The sequence below is a fragment of the Cherax quadricarinatus genome, chromosome 55, assembly GCF_038502225.1.
Source record: "Cherax quadricarinatus isolate ZL_2023a chromosome 55, ASM3850222v1, whole genome shotgun sequence".
NCBI classification, from domain to species: Eukaryota; Metazoa; Arthropoda; class Malacostraca; order Decapoda; family Parastacidae; genus Cherax; species Cherax quadricarinatus.
Window position 1 is genome coordinate 15,415,978 of NC_091346.1, and position 16,181 is coordinate 15,432,158.

The window sequence follows — 16,181 nt, forward strand, 5'->3', positions numbered from 1 at the left end:
GAATCCCCTTCCATTAGGACTTGAGGTAGCAAGTCCTTTTCTGGGGTTACTTCCCTTCTTCTTTTAATGCCACTAGGACCAGCTTCAGAGTCACTGGACTTCTTTCGCACAACATATCTGTCCATAGTGGCCTGTACCTCTCGTTCCTTTATGATTTGTCTAAAGTGGTTCACAACAGTGTCATTGTAACAGTCACCAGCACGGCTTGCAATAGCTGTGTGAGGGTGATTTTCATCAAAAAAGGTTTGCACTTCAAGCCATTTTGCACACATTTCCTTAATCTTTGAAGTAGGCAATTCCTTCAATTTCTCTCTCCCCTCCTTTGAACCAGTTTCCCCAGGTCTGGCCTCTTGCTCTTGAAGTTGATCTATCAGCTCATCAGTGGTTAGTTCTTCATTGTCCTCCTCCACCAACTCTTCCACATCCTCCCCACTAACCTCCAACCCCAAGGACTTCCCCAATTCCACAATTGATTCCTCAACTGGTATACTACTCCTCTCAGGGTTAGCCTCAAACCCTTCAAAATCCCTTTTGTCTACACATTCTGGCCACAGTTTCTTCCAAGCAGAGTTCAAGGTTCTCTTAGTCACTCCCTCCCAAGCCTTACCTATAAGGTTTACACAATTGAGGATATTAAAGTGATCCTTCCAAAACTCTTTTAGAGTCAATCGAGTGTCTGTGGTCACTTCAAAGCACTTTTGAAACAGAGCTTTTGTGTACAGTTTCTTGAAGTTGGAAATGACCTGCTGGTCCATGGGCTGCAGGAGAGGAGTGGTATTAGGAGGCAAAAACTTCACCTTAATGAAGCTCATGTCCCCATAAAGTCGCTCTGCCACGTCTGTAGGATGACCAGGGGCATTGTCTAACACCAGGAGGCACTTAAGGTCTAATTTCTTTTCAGTTAGGTAATCTTTCACATTGGGGGCAAATGCATGGTGTAACCAGTTATAGAAAAATTCCCTAGTGACCCATGCCTTACTGTTTGCCCTCCACAGCACACACAAATTATCCTTGAGGACATTCTTTTGCCTGAACGCTCTGGGAGTTTCAGAGTGATACACTAATAAAGGCTTAACTTTGCAATCACCACTAGCATTGGCACACATCAACAAAGTAAGCCTGTCTTTCATAGGCTTATGTCCTGGGAGTGCCTTTTCCTCCTGAGTAATGTAGGTCCTGCTTGGCATTTTCTTCCAGAACAGGCCTGTTTCATCACAATTAAACACTTGTTCAGGTTCCAGTCCTTCAGTTTCTATGTACTCCTTGAATTCATGCACATATTTTTCAGCCGCTTTGTGGTCCGAACTGGCAGCCTCACCATGCCGTATCACACTATGGATGCCACTACGCTTCTTAAATCTCTCAAACCAACCTTTGCTGGCCTTAAATTCACTCACATCATCACTAGTTGCAGGCATTTTTTTAATTAAATCGTCATGCAACTTCCTAGCCTTTTCACATATGATCGCTTGAGAGACGCTATCTCCTGCTAGCTGTTTTTCATTTATCCACACCAATAAGAGTCTCTCAACATCTTCCATCACTTGCGATCTTTGTTTCGAAAACACAGTTAAACCTTTGGCAACAACAGCTTCCTTGATTGCCGTTTTCTTGCCCACAATAGAAGCGATGGTTGATTTTGGTTTCTTGTACAACCTGACCAGGTCGGTGATACGTACTCCACTTTCATACTTATCAATGATCTCTTTCTTCATTTCAATGGGTATTCTTACCCTTTGAGGTGTAGGGTTGGCACTAGAAGCTTTCTTGGGGCCCATGGTCACTTATTTTCCACAAACAGCACCGAAAACACTGTAATAATACGAAATATTCCGAGTGTATGCTTGAATGTTACCACGGAGGCTGGCTGGTAAACAATGGGACGGGCGGCACATGTGAGGCTGGCTGAGGGCGCACATTGGACGCGTCTCGGACGAAGGTCGCTGAGCGGGTTTTTGTCCACTATGCGGGGCAAAATTTTAGCGAACAAAGCGTTCGCTATGCGGATTGTTCGCTATGCAAGGCGTTCGCTATGCGGGGGTCCACTGTACCATCTAGGTGGTGAAAAACCTTTCATGATATTTTTCCCATGGTGCAGCTTCAAAGAATATAAATAAAAGTGAAAACCAAAAGGTCATAAAAATAAATACTTCTGTATAAAACATCATTGAATTTCCATTGCATGGCTACAGTAATACTAATAAGGATGAAAATGATGTATTCTCAAGGATCGTGAGGCACCAGCGAGTGTTCAACTATATTACAAAGAAGAGAAGTTCAACGCTCACCTGGCTGATCACGACCCACATCCCGATGTTGTGGTTCTCCAGCAGCAGCCTGATGCTGATGGCTTCTCTCTTGACTCCTCACCGCTCTTCCAGGTTGGTTTATACTTCATTTATCACATTTTTATAATGGATATAAAACTGTACTGCCATCGACAATGATGAAGTAAAAATATAGATGCTGAATAAGTCTTTGTTGTGACAGTTTCTATATCAAGTTTTATCATAGTGCAAGACATGGGAATGCATGCATCCATGCATTCTCATGCATGGATACATGCATGAGAAAGTGATAATGAAAACCGATGTACCAGGAAAGCTGCAGGGGCGTGGAAGAGACGACAGGGGTCACAGTTGTTGACTCCTGATACAACCTTGTCACAGAAGTGCTGGTTGTAAAAATTATCCTGTAAGAACCCTTGTGGATGAGTGGGATCTGGTTGAGTGGCAAAAGTACTGTGAACTTTGATACTGAGTGTGCAAATTCAGAACCTGCTGTGGACAGAGATTATATATATACCTAATAAACCACAAACACAATATTTAACAAATTTTTTCATTAGGTATTCCATGGACATCAGTGGTTTGTACACTGCATTTATACAGTCAATTCAGAAGAGACTGCAGCAGCAGGCATTACCAAGAGAGACTTGTCCACTCAAGGTGACTTCTACCACCTTCCCACCACGACGAAGGAAGACTCGCCATGGATTGAAAATTTTAATCACATTTCCAAGACATTTGGGCGTGGCCATCATTTCCGTAAATCAGAAACGATCGAGGCTGATGGCATTTTTATACCTTTTGAATCTGGACATAAAGAGACACGGGTCAAGAGGACATATGCTGAGAAAATCCCCACTGGCAGTATGGGAAGCGGTACTAATATGCATCGATTATCATTGCGGCTACCACAACATAAATGGGACCCCAGCCTTTCTGATCAGGTATAAATATTCTGTACACAAATAACCCTCACATGGGAGAGAGAAGGTGACAATGATGTTTCGGTTGTAAGCTTCTCTCTTCTATGTGCTGGTTATTTGTGTATTGTTCCAGTCACAGTACTGTGTCTTTTTGGTCTCATAAATATGTTATATATTCACATAATTTTTTGTGTTCCTGAATCATTAATGATACATTTTTTTATAGAGCATCCATTAAGGCTTAATGGATGATTTATAAAAAATATATTAATACACCACAGGTTTTAATAAAATAATGCAACCTTATGGGCTTTTCTCATACAGGATTCCGAGTTCTCTGTTCTGGCCGTGATGGTGACTCTCATGGCTGTAGTTGTGGTGACTACCATCATTGCCATGGTTCTCATCAGAGGCCGCCGTGGTCAAGCTTCAACCCCATCGGGTTATGTGACTGTCGCTGCTACAAGCAAGGCCAGCAACTATGCTTTCCACAGCCGCTACTTGTGTGAAGAAAGTACCGAGGTATGAAACAGTCGTGTGCAAAATGGAACAAATTAACAACTACGTAATCCACAGTCATCATTACCACTTAAGTGAAGAAAGTACTGAGGTATGAAACAGTCGTGTGTAAAATGGGATACAATAGAAACTATATTTTCCACAGTTGCTACTAGCATTTGTGTGCAGAAAGTGCCGAGGTGTGATACAGTCGTATATAAAACTAGAAAAGTGCTAAGGAGTACACTGTGACACAGCACAGCCAAAACTGTAATTTCAGAGTACAGAGAGAGAGAAATTGTGATCCCTATTATGTGCCTTTGTAAGCCTTTGACATCCACCATCAAGATGCGAATTGGGTGATAAACAAGTCATACAACTAATATCTTATGCAGTTAGCCTTAAAAGCTGAATAGACCAAAACAATAGGCCTACTGGAGGTAAATGTATATGATAACAAGAACTGGAGAAAGAGACAACATGGAATCAAGAGGATGGTGAGACACTAGTCATTCCAAATGTCGAATGACCAAGATGCCAGAATCAAAACGCTTCCAGAAAGACATACTTGTAGTTTATCTGGAGAGAGTTCCAGGGGTCACCTCCCCTGTGGCCTGGTCTGTGACCAGGCCTCATAGTGGATCAGGGCTTGATCAACCAAGCTGTTACTGCTGGCTGCACACAATCCAGCATATGAACCAAAGCCCAGCTGGTCAGGTACCGACTTTAGGTGCTTGTCCAGTGCCTGCTTGAAGATAACCAGGGGTCTATTGGTAATCCCCCTTAGTGATACATTTTTGTGTGTGAAAAATTAAACACGTGCATCAACTGGGTATTTTTATTACATAAGAATGGATGAATGAACTTTTTGTGTCTCCATTAATAAGCCTACCTGTGTGTATCAGAAAGACGTCGACTTTTAACTCTGCCAAATATCACTGCCATTTTCGTTTTTTTGTTGCCATAAAAGTTTTCTATTTTTGTATTTCTACACCAGTTTCATATTTCATTATTACCTGGAGTTTACCTGGAGAGAGTTTCGGGGGTCAACGCCCCCGCGGCCCGGTCTGTGACCAGGCCTCCTGGTGGATCAGCGCCTGATCAACCAGGCTGTTGCTGCTGGCTGCACGCAGACCAACGTACGAGCCACAGCCCGGCTGATCAGGAACTGCCTTTAGGTGCTTGTCCAGTGCCAGCTTGAAGACTGCCAGGGGTCTGTTGGTAATCCCCCTTATGTGTGCTGGGAGGCAGTTGAACAGTCTCGGTCCCCTGACACTTATTGTATGGTCTCTTAACGTGCTAGTGACACCCCTGCTTTTCATTGGGGGGATGGTGCATCGTCTGCCAAGTCTTTTGCTTTCGTAGTGAGTGATTTTCGTGTGCAAGTTCGGTACTAGATTTGGTTGATGTCCGCCTGGAGCCTTGCAGTGTCTGCAATGGAAGACACTGTCATGCAGATTCGGGTGTCATCTGCAAAGGAAGCCACAGCACCGTGACTTCCTTTGCAGATGACACCCGAATCTGCATGACAGTGTCTTCCATTGCAGACACTGCAAGGCTCCAGGCGGACATCAACCAAATCTTTCAGTGGGCTGCAGAAAACAATATGAAGTTCAACGATGAGAAATTTCAATTACTCAGATATGGTAAACATGAGGAAATTAAATCTTCATCAGAGTACAAAACAAATTCTGGCCACAAAATAGAGCGAAACACCAACGTCAAAGACCTGGGAGTGATTATGTCGGAGGATCTCACCTTCAAGGACCATAACATTGTATCAATCGCATCTGCTAGAAAAATGACAGGATGGATAATGAGAACCTTCAAAACTAGGGAGGCCAAGCCCATGATGACACTCTTCAGGTCACTTGTTCTATCTAGGCTGGAATATTGCTGCACTCTAACAGCACCTTTCAAGGCAGGTGAAATTGCCGACCTAGAAAATGTACAGAGAACTTTCACGGCGCGCATAACGGAGATAAAACACCTCAATTACTGGGAGCGCTTGAGGTTTCTAAACCTGTATTCCCTGGAACGCAGGAGGGAGAGATACATGATTATATACACCTGGAAAATCCTAGAGGGACTAGTACCGAACTTGCACACGAAAATCACTCACTACGAAAGCAAAAGACTTGGCAGACGATGCACCATCCCCCCAATGAAAAGCAGGGGTGTCACTAGCACGTTAAGAGACCATACAATAAGTGTCAGGGGACCGAGACTGTTCAACTGCCTCCCAGCACACATAAGGGGGATTGCCAACAGACCCCTGGCAGTCTTCAAGCTGGCACTGGACAAGCACCTAAAGGCAGTTCCTGATCAGCCGGGCTGTGGCTCGTACGTTGGTTTGCGTGCAGCCAGCAGCAACAGCCTGGTTGATCAGGCGCTGATCCACCAGGAGGCCTGGTCACAGACCGGGCCGCGGGGGCGTTGACCCCCGAAACTCTCTCCAGGTAAACTCCAGGTCTAGGATTTTCCAGGTGTATATAATCATGTATCTCTCCCTCCTGCGTTCCAGGGAATACAGGTTTAGAAACCTCAAGCGCTCCCAGTAATTGAGGTGTTTTATCTCCGTTATGCGCGCCGTGAAAGTTCTCTGTACATTTTCTAGGTCGGCAATTTCACCTGCCTTGAAAGGTGCTGTTAGAGTGCAGCAATATTCCAGCCTAGATAGAACAAGTGACCTGAAGAGTGTCATCATGGGCTTGGCCTCCCTAGTTTTGAAGGTTCTCATTATCCATCCTGTCATTTTTCTAGCAGATGCGATTGATACAATGTTATGGTCCTTGAAGGTGAGATCCTCCGACATAATCACTCCCAGGTCTTTGACGTTGGTGTTTCGCTCTATTTTGTGGCCAGAATTTGTTTTGTACTCTGATGAAGATTTAATTTCCTCATGTTTACCATATCTGAGTAATTGAAATTTCTCATCGTTGAACTTCATATTGTTTTCTGCAGCCCACTGAAAGATTTGGTTGATGTCCGCCTGGAGCCTTGCAGTGTCTGCAATGGAAGACACTGTCATGCAGATTCGGGTGTCATCTGCAAAGGAAGACACGGTGCTGTGGCTGACATCCTTGTCTATGTCGGATATGAGGATGAGGAACAAGATGGGAGCTAGTACTGTGCCTTGTGGAACAGAGCTTTTCACCGTAGCTGCCTCGGACTTTACTCTGTTGACGACTACTCTCTGTGTTCTGTTAGTGAGGAAATTATAGATCCATCGACCAACTTTTCCTGTTATTCCTTTAGCGCGCATTTTGTGTGCTATTACGCCATGGTCACACTTGTCGAAGGCTTTTGCAAAGTCTGTATATATTACATCTGCATTCTTTTTGTCTTCTAGTGCATTTAGGACCTTGTCGTAGTGATCCAGTAGTTGAGACAGACAGGAGCGACCTGTTCTAAACCCATGTTGCCCTGGGTTGTGTAACTGATGGGTTTCTAGATGGGTGGTGATCTTGCTTCTTAGGACCCTTTCAAAGATTTTTATGATATGGGATGTTAGTGCTATTGGTCTGTAGTTCTTTGCTGTTGCTTTACTGCCCCCTTTGTGGAGTGGGGCTATGTCTGTTGTTTTTAGTAACTGAGGGACGACCCCCGTGTCCATGCTCCCTCTCCATAGGATGGAAAAGGCTCGTGATAGGGGCTTCTTGCAGTTCTTGATGAACACAGAGTTCCATGAGTCTGGCCCTGGGGCAGAGTGCATGGGCATGTCATTTATCGCCTGTTCGAAGTCATTTGGCGTCAGGATAACATCGGATAGGCTTGTGTTAATCAAATTTTGTGGCTCTCTCATAAAAAATTCATTTTGATCTTCGACTCTCAGTCTGGTTAGCGGCTTGCTAAAAACTGAGTCATATTGGGACTTGAGTAGCTCACTCATTTCCTTGCTGTCATCTGTGTAGGACCCATCTTGTTTAAGTAGGGGCCCAATACTGGACGTTGTTCTCGATTTTGATTTGGCATAGGAGAAGAAATACTTTGGGTTTCTTTCGATTTCATTTATGGCTTTTAGTTCTTCCCGCGATTCCTGACTCCTAAAGGATTCTTTTAGCTTAAGTTCGATGCTTGCTATTTCTCTGACCAGTGTCTCCCTGCGCATTTCTGATATATTGACCTCTTTTAGCCGCTCTGTTATTCTTTTCCGTCGCCTGTAAAGGGAGCGCCTGTCTCTTTCTATTTTACATCTACTCCTCCTTTTTCTTAGAGGAATAAGCCTTGTGCATACATCGAGTGCCACCGAGTTAATCTGTTCTAGGCATAAGTTTGGGTCTGTGTTGCTTAGTATATCTTCCCAGCTTATATCGGTTAGGACTTGGTTTACTTGGTCCCACTTTATGTTTTTGTTATTGAAGTTGAATTTGGTGAATGCTCCCTCGTGACTAGTCTCATTTTGTCGGTCTGAGGCTCCACGCATACATGTCTGAACCTCAATTATGTTGTGATCTGAGTATATTGTTTTTGATATGGTGACATTTCTTATCAGATCATCATTGTTAGTGAAGATGAGGTCTAGTGTATTCTCCAGTCTAGTAGGCTCTATTATTTGCTGGTTTAAATTGAATTTTGTGCAGAGATTTAAAAGCTCGTGTGAGTGTGAGTGTTTTTTAGTGTAAATGAACTCGTGTAAAATTTACATATGAAGATAAGAATGAAGGAACACTGCAGCAGGCCTGTTCTAAATCTAAACTTGTCTAATTTGAATCCATTTTTTCGGGTTCTTTCTTGGAAAGATATCCTCAGGACCTAATTTATATCTTTGTTAATACATAGGAACATAAGAAAGGAGGAACACTGCAGCAGGCCTGTTGGCCCATACTAGGCAGGTCCTTCACAGTCCATTCCACTAACAGAATATTTGTCCAACCCAATTTTCAATGCTACCCAAGAATTAAGCTTAGATAATTCTATTTACTCATGTGCAAGTCCCACTCAAATCCAACCCCTCTCACTCATATATTTATCCAACACTTCAATCATGTCTCCCTTCATTCTTCGACTTGCAAGCTAATGTAATTTAAGGAATTTCAGTCTTTCTTCGTAAGGAAGATTTCTTATTCAATGGATTATCTTTTTCATTCTTCTCTGAGCGTTCTTGAATGAATTTATATCTGTTCTGTAGTATGGAGACAAGAACTTGGTCTCTATACTGATTTTAACCCAACATTTAGAGACCTGGCTTCAGTAATCATATTAAAAATTTCACATTAAAAACACTGGAAGTAAGAACTCACTGAGATATTCAATCCTTGATCGAAGCTAGACAGTCTGTCCATAAGTGTCTTTTTCCACAGCTCACTGCGTGGGCAAAACGTCAATAAAGTATCACATTATAGTGCTTAAGTGTATTCATCATGAAAACCACTCGCTTCACCGTGTCCCGAGGCCCCACAAGACTGATGCGACAGATACTTGGAGTGGTGCTCTCCGTCTTCAAAAAGAAGTTAGCAGCGTTGAAGTCATTGAAGGGAAAAAAGAGCCAGACGAACTTCCAGAAGTTCTTGTTGGTTAAGAATATTATTCGCTGCATGAAACAAGATATAAACAGAGACAGGCAGGAGAAACATAAGACCAGTGTCTAAATATAACAGAAAACTGTCATCTCTACCTTGACCATTTTCAAAATTTGTGTTATCTTGACTTATGTATCTTAGGATATGTATATGCATATGGAATCAGTAGAGGTTTTGTGCCTTACCTTTGTAATTTTTTTTTTTTTGCAAATAAATATTTGTTTTGAACTCTTGAGTTTATAATTTGCACTGATCTAAACTGCAGTCAGCGTCCCTCCAATAACAACTTAAGTTTCTATCTAAGGTTGTATATGCTGGTTTCATCTCAATCATATGAGACAAGTTAATTCTTTAGCGGTCACAATAATACCTGGAGTATACCTGGAGAGGGTTTCGGGGGTCAACACCCCCACAGCCCGGTCTGTAACCAGGCCTCATGGTGGATCAGGGCCTGATCAACCTGGCTGTTACTGTTAAGTAACAGTAACAATACAGACCTTTCACAAAGACAGAAAGGAGCCAGAGGATGAATTTATTATTGATGAATTTATTATTTGATTCCCCTCAAGGAAGGTTCCTTGATGTTGGTGAGGGGCTCTTGATTTAGGGAATTGGATCTGTGCTCCAGTTCCCCGAATTAAGCCTGATTGCCTTCCACATCCCCCCCAGGCGCTGTATAATCCTCCGGGTTTAGCGCTTCCCCCTTGATTATAATAATAATAATATTATTTGATTAATGTCACAGGGTCATACACCGCCTAGGAGGGGAGGGGGAATGGAAGACCCATACTGTGGATTGTTTGCAATTGTGTCATTACAATTCTGCCATGATGACAGCTTCGAGGGGACTTGAGCTAGAGCTCGTCACGGCCACCCTGGTGGGAGATTCATCTGTAAAACCTTGCATTTGTGGTCTCAGTGGGACCCATGTTAACCTCCCTGTATTGTATAAATATACCTAGTTGGATGACTTATTAAAGCCAGCTGGCCCAGTGGCTTATGTGCTAGTTAGTTTAATATGTTTATTATGCACCCCATACCCATCCTGTGGGCGGTAGTCAAAAGATTACAGAGGTACATAATGGGTCCAGGGACTGGGCCTCAAAGTTTTGATGGCTGAGCAAGTTACAGAGGTAATGAATTCACAATTTACAAAGGTAATGAACTCCAGGTAGGTCTAGTCACAATCATGACAAGTTACAAAGGTATTAACAGATTATAGAGGTACACAATGGGTCCAGGGACTGGGCCCCAAAGTTTTGATGGCTGAACTAGGTACAAGGTAATGAACCTAGTTCAGCCATCAAAACTTTGGGGCTAGCCTGGGGTTTTGCCACTTGCTTGCCGCGAGTTCAATCCCCACCCGTACCTTCCATTCCCAGCTGGGTGGAAACATTGGGAGTGTTTCCTTACATCTGTTGTCCCTGTTTACCTACTAGCAAGTAAGTACCTGGGTGTTAGTCATCTTACACCTGCTGTCCCTGTTCACCTAGCATTAAGTAGGTACCTGAGTGATAGTGGACTGGTGTGGGTGGCATCCTGGGGGACAAGATTGAAGGACCACAATGGAAATAAGACAGACAGTCCTTGATAGCGCACTGACTTTCTTGGGTTATCCTGGGTGGCTGACCCTCCCTACCCTGGGTTATCTTGGTTGGATAACCCTCCCTACCCTGGGTTATCCTGGATGGATAACCCTCCCTACCCTGGGTTATCCTGGATGGATAACCCTCCCTACCCTGCGTTATCCTGGATGGATAACCCTCCCTACCCTGGGTTATCCTGGATGGATAACCCTCCCTACCCTGGGTTATCCTGGATGGATAACCCTCCCTACCCTGGGTTATCCTGGATGGATAACCCTCCCTACCCTGGGTTATCCTGGATAGATAACCTTCCCTACCCTGGGTTATCCTGGATGGATAACCCCCCACCCTGGGTTATCCTGGATGGATAACCCTCCCTACCCTGGGTTATCCTGGATGGATAACCCTCCGTACCCTGGGTTATCCTGGATGGATAACTTCCACGCTGGGTTATCCTGGATGGATAACTTCCACCCTGGGTTATCCTGGATGGATAACCCTCCGTACCCTGGGTTATCCTGGATAGATAACCCCCACCCTGGATTATCCTGGATGGATAACCCTCCGGGGTTAGCCACCCTGGATAACCCAGGATAAATCAGTGTATATCACCCATAAGTCACATAGCACCTATGAAGCGGTAGGTAATTAGGTTTGATCCAAGGGAAGGGCAGGATAGTTCCAATTCTTTGGAACAAGGAATATGAAAAAAATATATTTTTATATCTGGAGTTTACCTGGAGAGAGTTTCGGGGGTCAACGCCCCCGCGGCCCGGTCTGTGACCAGGCCTCCTGGTGGATCAGCGCCTGATCAACCAGGCTGTTGCTGCTGGCTGCACGCAAACCAACGTACGAGCCACAGCCCGGCTGATCAGGAACTGACTTTAGGTGCTTGTCCAGTGCTTGGGAAGCGCTAAACCCGGAGGATTATACAGCGCCGGGGGGGGGGTGGAATGCATTCAGGCTTAATTCGGGGAACTGGAGCACAGATCCAATTCCCTAAATCAAGAGCCCCTCACCAACATCAAGGAACCTTCCTTGAGGGGCTTTGATCAAGAACTAGCTTCATTTACACTATTAATGATAATTGTACTTATGCGTACCTGTTATGTTAATGTACCTGTTATACGTGGAGAGAGTTCCGGGGGTCAACGCCCCCGCGGCCCGGTCTGTGACCAGGCCTCATAGGATACATTATGTCCATGGGGAAGCACGTATCCCGTGTGCTGTGGCCTGGTAGACAACGCTCTCGCCTCAAAAAAAAAAAATAGTTATAACTATGGCCCCAATTTTTAAAGGGGTGGACCGGTAAGCCAGCGGAAGGTCTCGGTCAAGAAACACTTGTCCTGTTTCCTGACGAACCTTACCTAACCTAACCACTCTCGCCTCACACTATGTCCACATGGCCTACACATGGCCCGGTGGAAACACTGGCCATGTAACAGCTTGATAAAGCTCCTGGAGAGCGAAACGTTACCGCAATAAAATGTCACATTAGTTGGACTTGTGTCCTTTTACCTAACATGTCGTTGGTCACCTAGTAAATAGGTACCTGGGTGTTAGTAGACTGGTGTGGGTGGCATCCTGGGGGACAAAATTGAAAGATCACAATGGAAATAAGTCAGTCCTCGATGACGTACTGACTTTCTTGGTTTATCCTGAGTCGCTAACCCTCCGGGGATAAAAATCTGGGCCAAATCTTATTTTATCCCACACGGGTTTACCTGGAGTTTACCTGGAGAGAGTTTCGGGGGTCAACGCCCCCGCGGCCCGGTCTGTGACCAGGCCTCCTGGTGGATCAGCGCCTGATCAACCAGGCTGTTGCTGCTGGCTGCACGCAAACCAACGTACGAGCCACAGCCCGGCTGATCAGGAACTGACTTTAGGTGCTTGTCCAGTGCCAGCTTGAAGACTGCCAGGGGTCTGTTGGTAATCCCCCTTATATGTGCTGGGAGGCAGTTGAACAGTCTCGGGCCCCTGACACTTATTGTATGGTCTCTTAACGTGCTAGTGACACCCCTGCTTTTCATTGGGGGGATGGTGCATCGTCTGCCAAGTCTTTTGCTTTCGTAGTGAGTGATTTTCGTGTGCAAGTTCGGTACTAGTCCCTCTAGGATTTTCCAGGTGTATATAATTATGTATCTCTCCCTCCTGCGTTCCAGGGAATACAGGTTTAGAAACCTCAAGCGCTCCCAGTAATTGAGGTGTTTTATCTCCGTTATGCGCGCCGTGAAAGTTCTCTGTACATTTTCTAGGTCGGCAATTTCACCTGCCTTGAAAGGTGCTGTTAGAGTGCAGCAATATTCCAGCCTAGATAGAACAAGTGACCTGAAGAGTGTCATCATGGGCTTGGCCTCCCTAGTTTTGAAGGTTCTCATTATCCATCCTGTCATTTTTCTAGCAGATGCGATTGATACAATGTTATGGTCCTTGAAGGTGAGATCCTCCGACATAATCACTCCCAGGTCTTTGACGTTGGTGTTTCGCTCTATTTTGTGGCCAGAATTTGTTTTGTACTCTGATGAAGATTTAATTTCCTCATGTTTACCATATCTGAGTAATTGAAATTTCTCATCGTTGAACTTCATATTGTTTTCTGCAGCCCACTGAAAGATTTGGTTGATGTCCGCCTGGAGCCTTGCAGTGTCTGCAATGGAAGACACTGTCATGCAGATTCGGGTGTCATCTGCAAAGGAAGACACGGTGCTGTGGCTGACATCCTTGTCTATGTCGGATATGAGGATGAGGAACAAGATGGGAGCTAGTACTGTGCCTTGTGGAACAGAGCTTTTCACCGTAGCTGCCTCGGACTTTACTCTGTTGACGACTACTCTCTGTGTTCTGTTAGTGAGGAAATTATAGATCCATCGACCGACTTTTCCTGTTATTCCTTTAGCGCGCATTTTGTGCGCTATTACGCCATGGTCACACTTGTCGAAGGCTTTTGCAAAGTCTGTATATATTACATCTGCATTCTTTTTGTCTTCTAGTGCATTTAGGACCTTGTCGTAGTGATCCAGTAGTTGAGACAGACAGGAGCGACCTGTTCTAAACCCATGTTGCCCTGGGTTGTGTAACTGATGGGTTTCTAGATGGGTGGTGATCTTGCTTCTTAGGACCCTTTCAAAGATTTTTATGATATGGGATGTTAGTGCTATTGGTCTGTAGTTCTTTGCTGTTGCTTTACTGCCCCCTTTGTGGAGTGGGGCTATGTCTGTTGTTTTTAGTAACTGAGGGACGACCCCCGTGTCCATGCTCCCTCTCCATAGGATGGAAAAGGCTCGTGATAGGGGCTTCTTGCAGTTCTTGATGAACACAGAGTTCCATGAGTCTGGCCCTGGGGCAGAGTGCATGGCCATGTCATTTATCGCCTGTTCGAAGTCATTTGGCGTCAGGATAACATCGGATAGGCTTGTGTTAATCAAATTTTGTGGCTCTCTCATAAAAAATTCATTTTGATCTTCGACTCTCAGTCTGGTTAGCGGCTTGCTAAAAACTGAGTCATATTGGGACTTGAGTAGCTCACTCATTTCCTTGTTGTCATCTGTGTAGGACCCATCTTGTTTAAGTAGGGGCCCAATACTGGACGTTGTTCTCGATTTTGATTTGGCATAGGAGAAGAAATACTTTGGGTTTCTTTCGATTTCATTTATGGCTTTTAGTTCTTCCCGCGATTCCTGACTCCTAAAGGATTCTTTTAGCTTAAGTTCGATGCTTGCTATTTCTCTGACCAGTGTCTCCCTGCGCATTTCAGATATATTGACCTCTTTTAGCCGCTCTGTTATTCTTTTCCGTCGCCTGTAAAGGGAGCGCCTGTCTCTTTCTATTTTACATCTACTCCTCCTTTTTCTTAGAGGAATAAGCCTTGTGCATACATCGAGTGCCACCGAGTTAATCTGTTCTAGGCATAAGTTTGGGTCTGTGTTGCTTAGTATATCTTCCCAGCTTATATCGGTTAGGACTTGGTTTACTTGGTCCCACTTTATGTTTTTGTTATTGAAGTTGAATTTGGTGAATGCTCCCTCGTGACTAGTCTCATTTTGTCGGTCTGGGGCTCCACGCATACATGTCTGAACCTCAATTATGTTGTGATCTGAGTATATTGTTTTTGATATGGTGACATTTCTTATCAGATCATCATTGTTAGTGAAGATGAGGTCTAGTGTATTCTCCAGTCTAGTAGGCTCTATTATTTGCTGGTTTAAATTGAATTTTGTGCAGAGATTTAAAAGCTCGTGTGAGTGTGAGTTTTCATCAGAGCTGCCTCCTGGTGTTATTACTGCAACAATATTATTTGCTATATTCCTCCATTTTAGGTGCCTTAAGTTGAAATCCCCCAGGAGCAGGATGTTGGGTGCAGGAGCTGGAAGATTTTCCAGACAGTGGTCAATTTTTAACAGCTGTTCCTGGAATTGCTGGGATGTTGCATCCGGAGGCTTGTAGACTACCACAATGACTAGGTTTTGGTTCTCGACCTTTACTGCTAAAACTTCCACTACGTCATTTGAGGCATTAAGCAGTTCTGTGCAAACAAGTGACTCTGCAATGTACAGGCCAACCCCCCCCTTTTGCCTGTTCACTCTGTCACATCTGTATAGGTTGTAACCTGGGATCCATATTTCGTTGTCCAAGTGATCCTTTATGTGGGTCTCAGTGAAAGCCGCGAACATTGCCTTTGCCTCTGCAAGCAGTCCACGGATGAAAGGTATTTTGTTGTTTGTTGCTGGCTTTAGACCCTGTATATTTGCAAAGAAGAATGTTATCGGACTGGTGGTATTGTTGGTACTGGGGGGGGATTTTTTTTCCGGCATTAGTATCTGTATCTGTTGGTTTGGAGTGGAGGCCATCGACTGTGGTTCCACTCCAGGAATGACTGGATTTGGTGTACGATTTCTGCCATTTCCTGCCAGTTTTTTTTCCTTCCTGGGTAAGACAGTGCTTGGGATATGGTAGGTAATCAGGGAAAATTAGAACCAATTCTGGGCCACTAGGCTTGCTAAAGGGTCACTCAATTCTTACTCTTTTGCTTCTACTAGTTACTGGGTTTGGGTTTGAAAAGGACCTGCCTAATATGGGCCAGTAGGCCTGCTGCAGTGTTCCTCCTCATGTTGTAGTGGTTCTGGCCTCCTCTGTCCTTATCAATATTATAAACTCCAGCTCCACATTCTTCCAGACTGTGGAGGTGATTATTATTATTATTATTATAATCAAAAAGCGCTAAACCACAAGGGCTATACAGCGCTGCACTGTGGAGGTGAGGTTATCTCTAGGCTGAGGGACCGACCACCCATAACTTCGTCAAGGTTGGTAGACTGATCACAGAACGGGTGGGACTTGAACCTATGGCAGGTGAGCCCTAAAACT

At 44.4% G+C, this 16,181-nt stretch overlaps 1 protein-coding gene across 1 annotated transcript in view; it reads left to right on the forward strand.

Annotated features, from left to right (window-relative positions):
- Positions 1 to 4,537, forward strand: part of LOC128698998 (FRAS1-related extracellular matrix protein 2) — a 63,501-nt gene extending 58,964 nt beyond the window's left edge. Inside the window, exons 26-28 of the mRNA XM_053791507.2 lie at positions 2,229 to 2,381; positions 2,849 to 3,232; positions 3,536 to 4,537. Coding sequence (XP_053647482.1) covers positions 2,229 to 2,381; positions 2,849 to 3,232; positions 3,536 to 3,739 — 741 coding nt within the window. The 3' untranslated portion in view covers positions 3,740 to 4,537. The remainder of the gene's footprint in view (positions 1 to 2,228; positions 2,382 to 2,848; positions 3,233 to 3,535) is intronic.
- Positions 4,538 to 16,181: the final 11,644 nt, after the last annotated feature.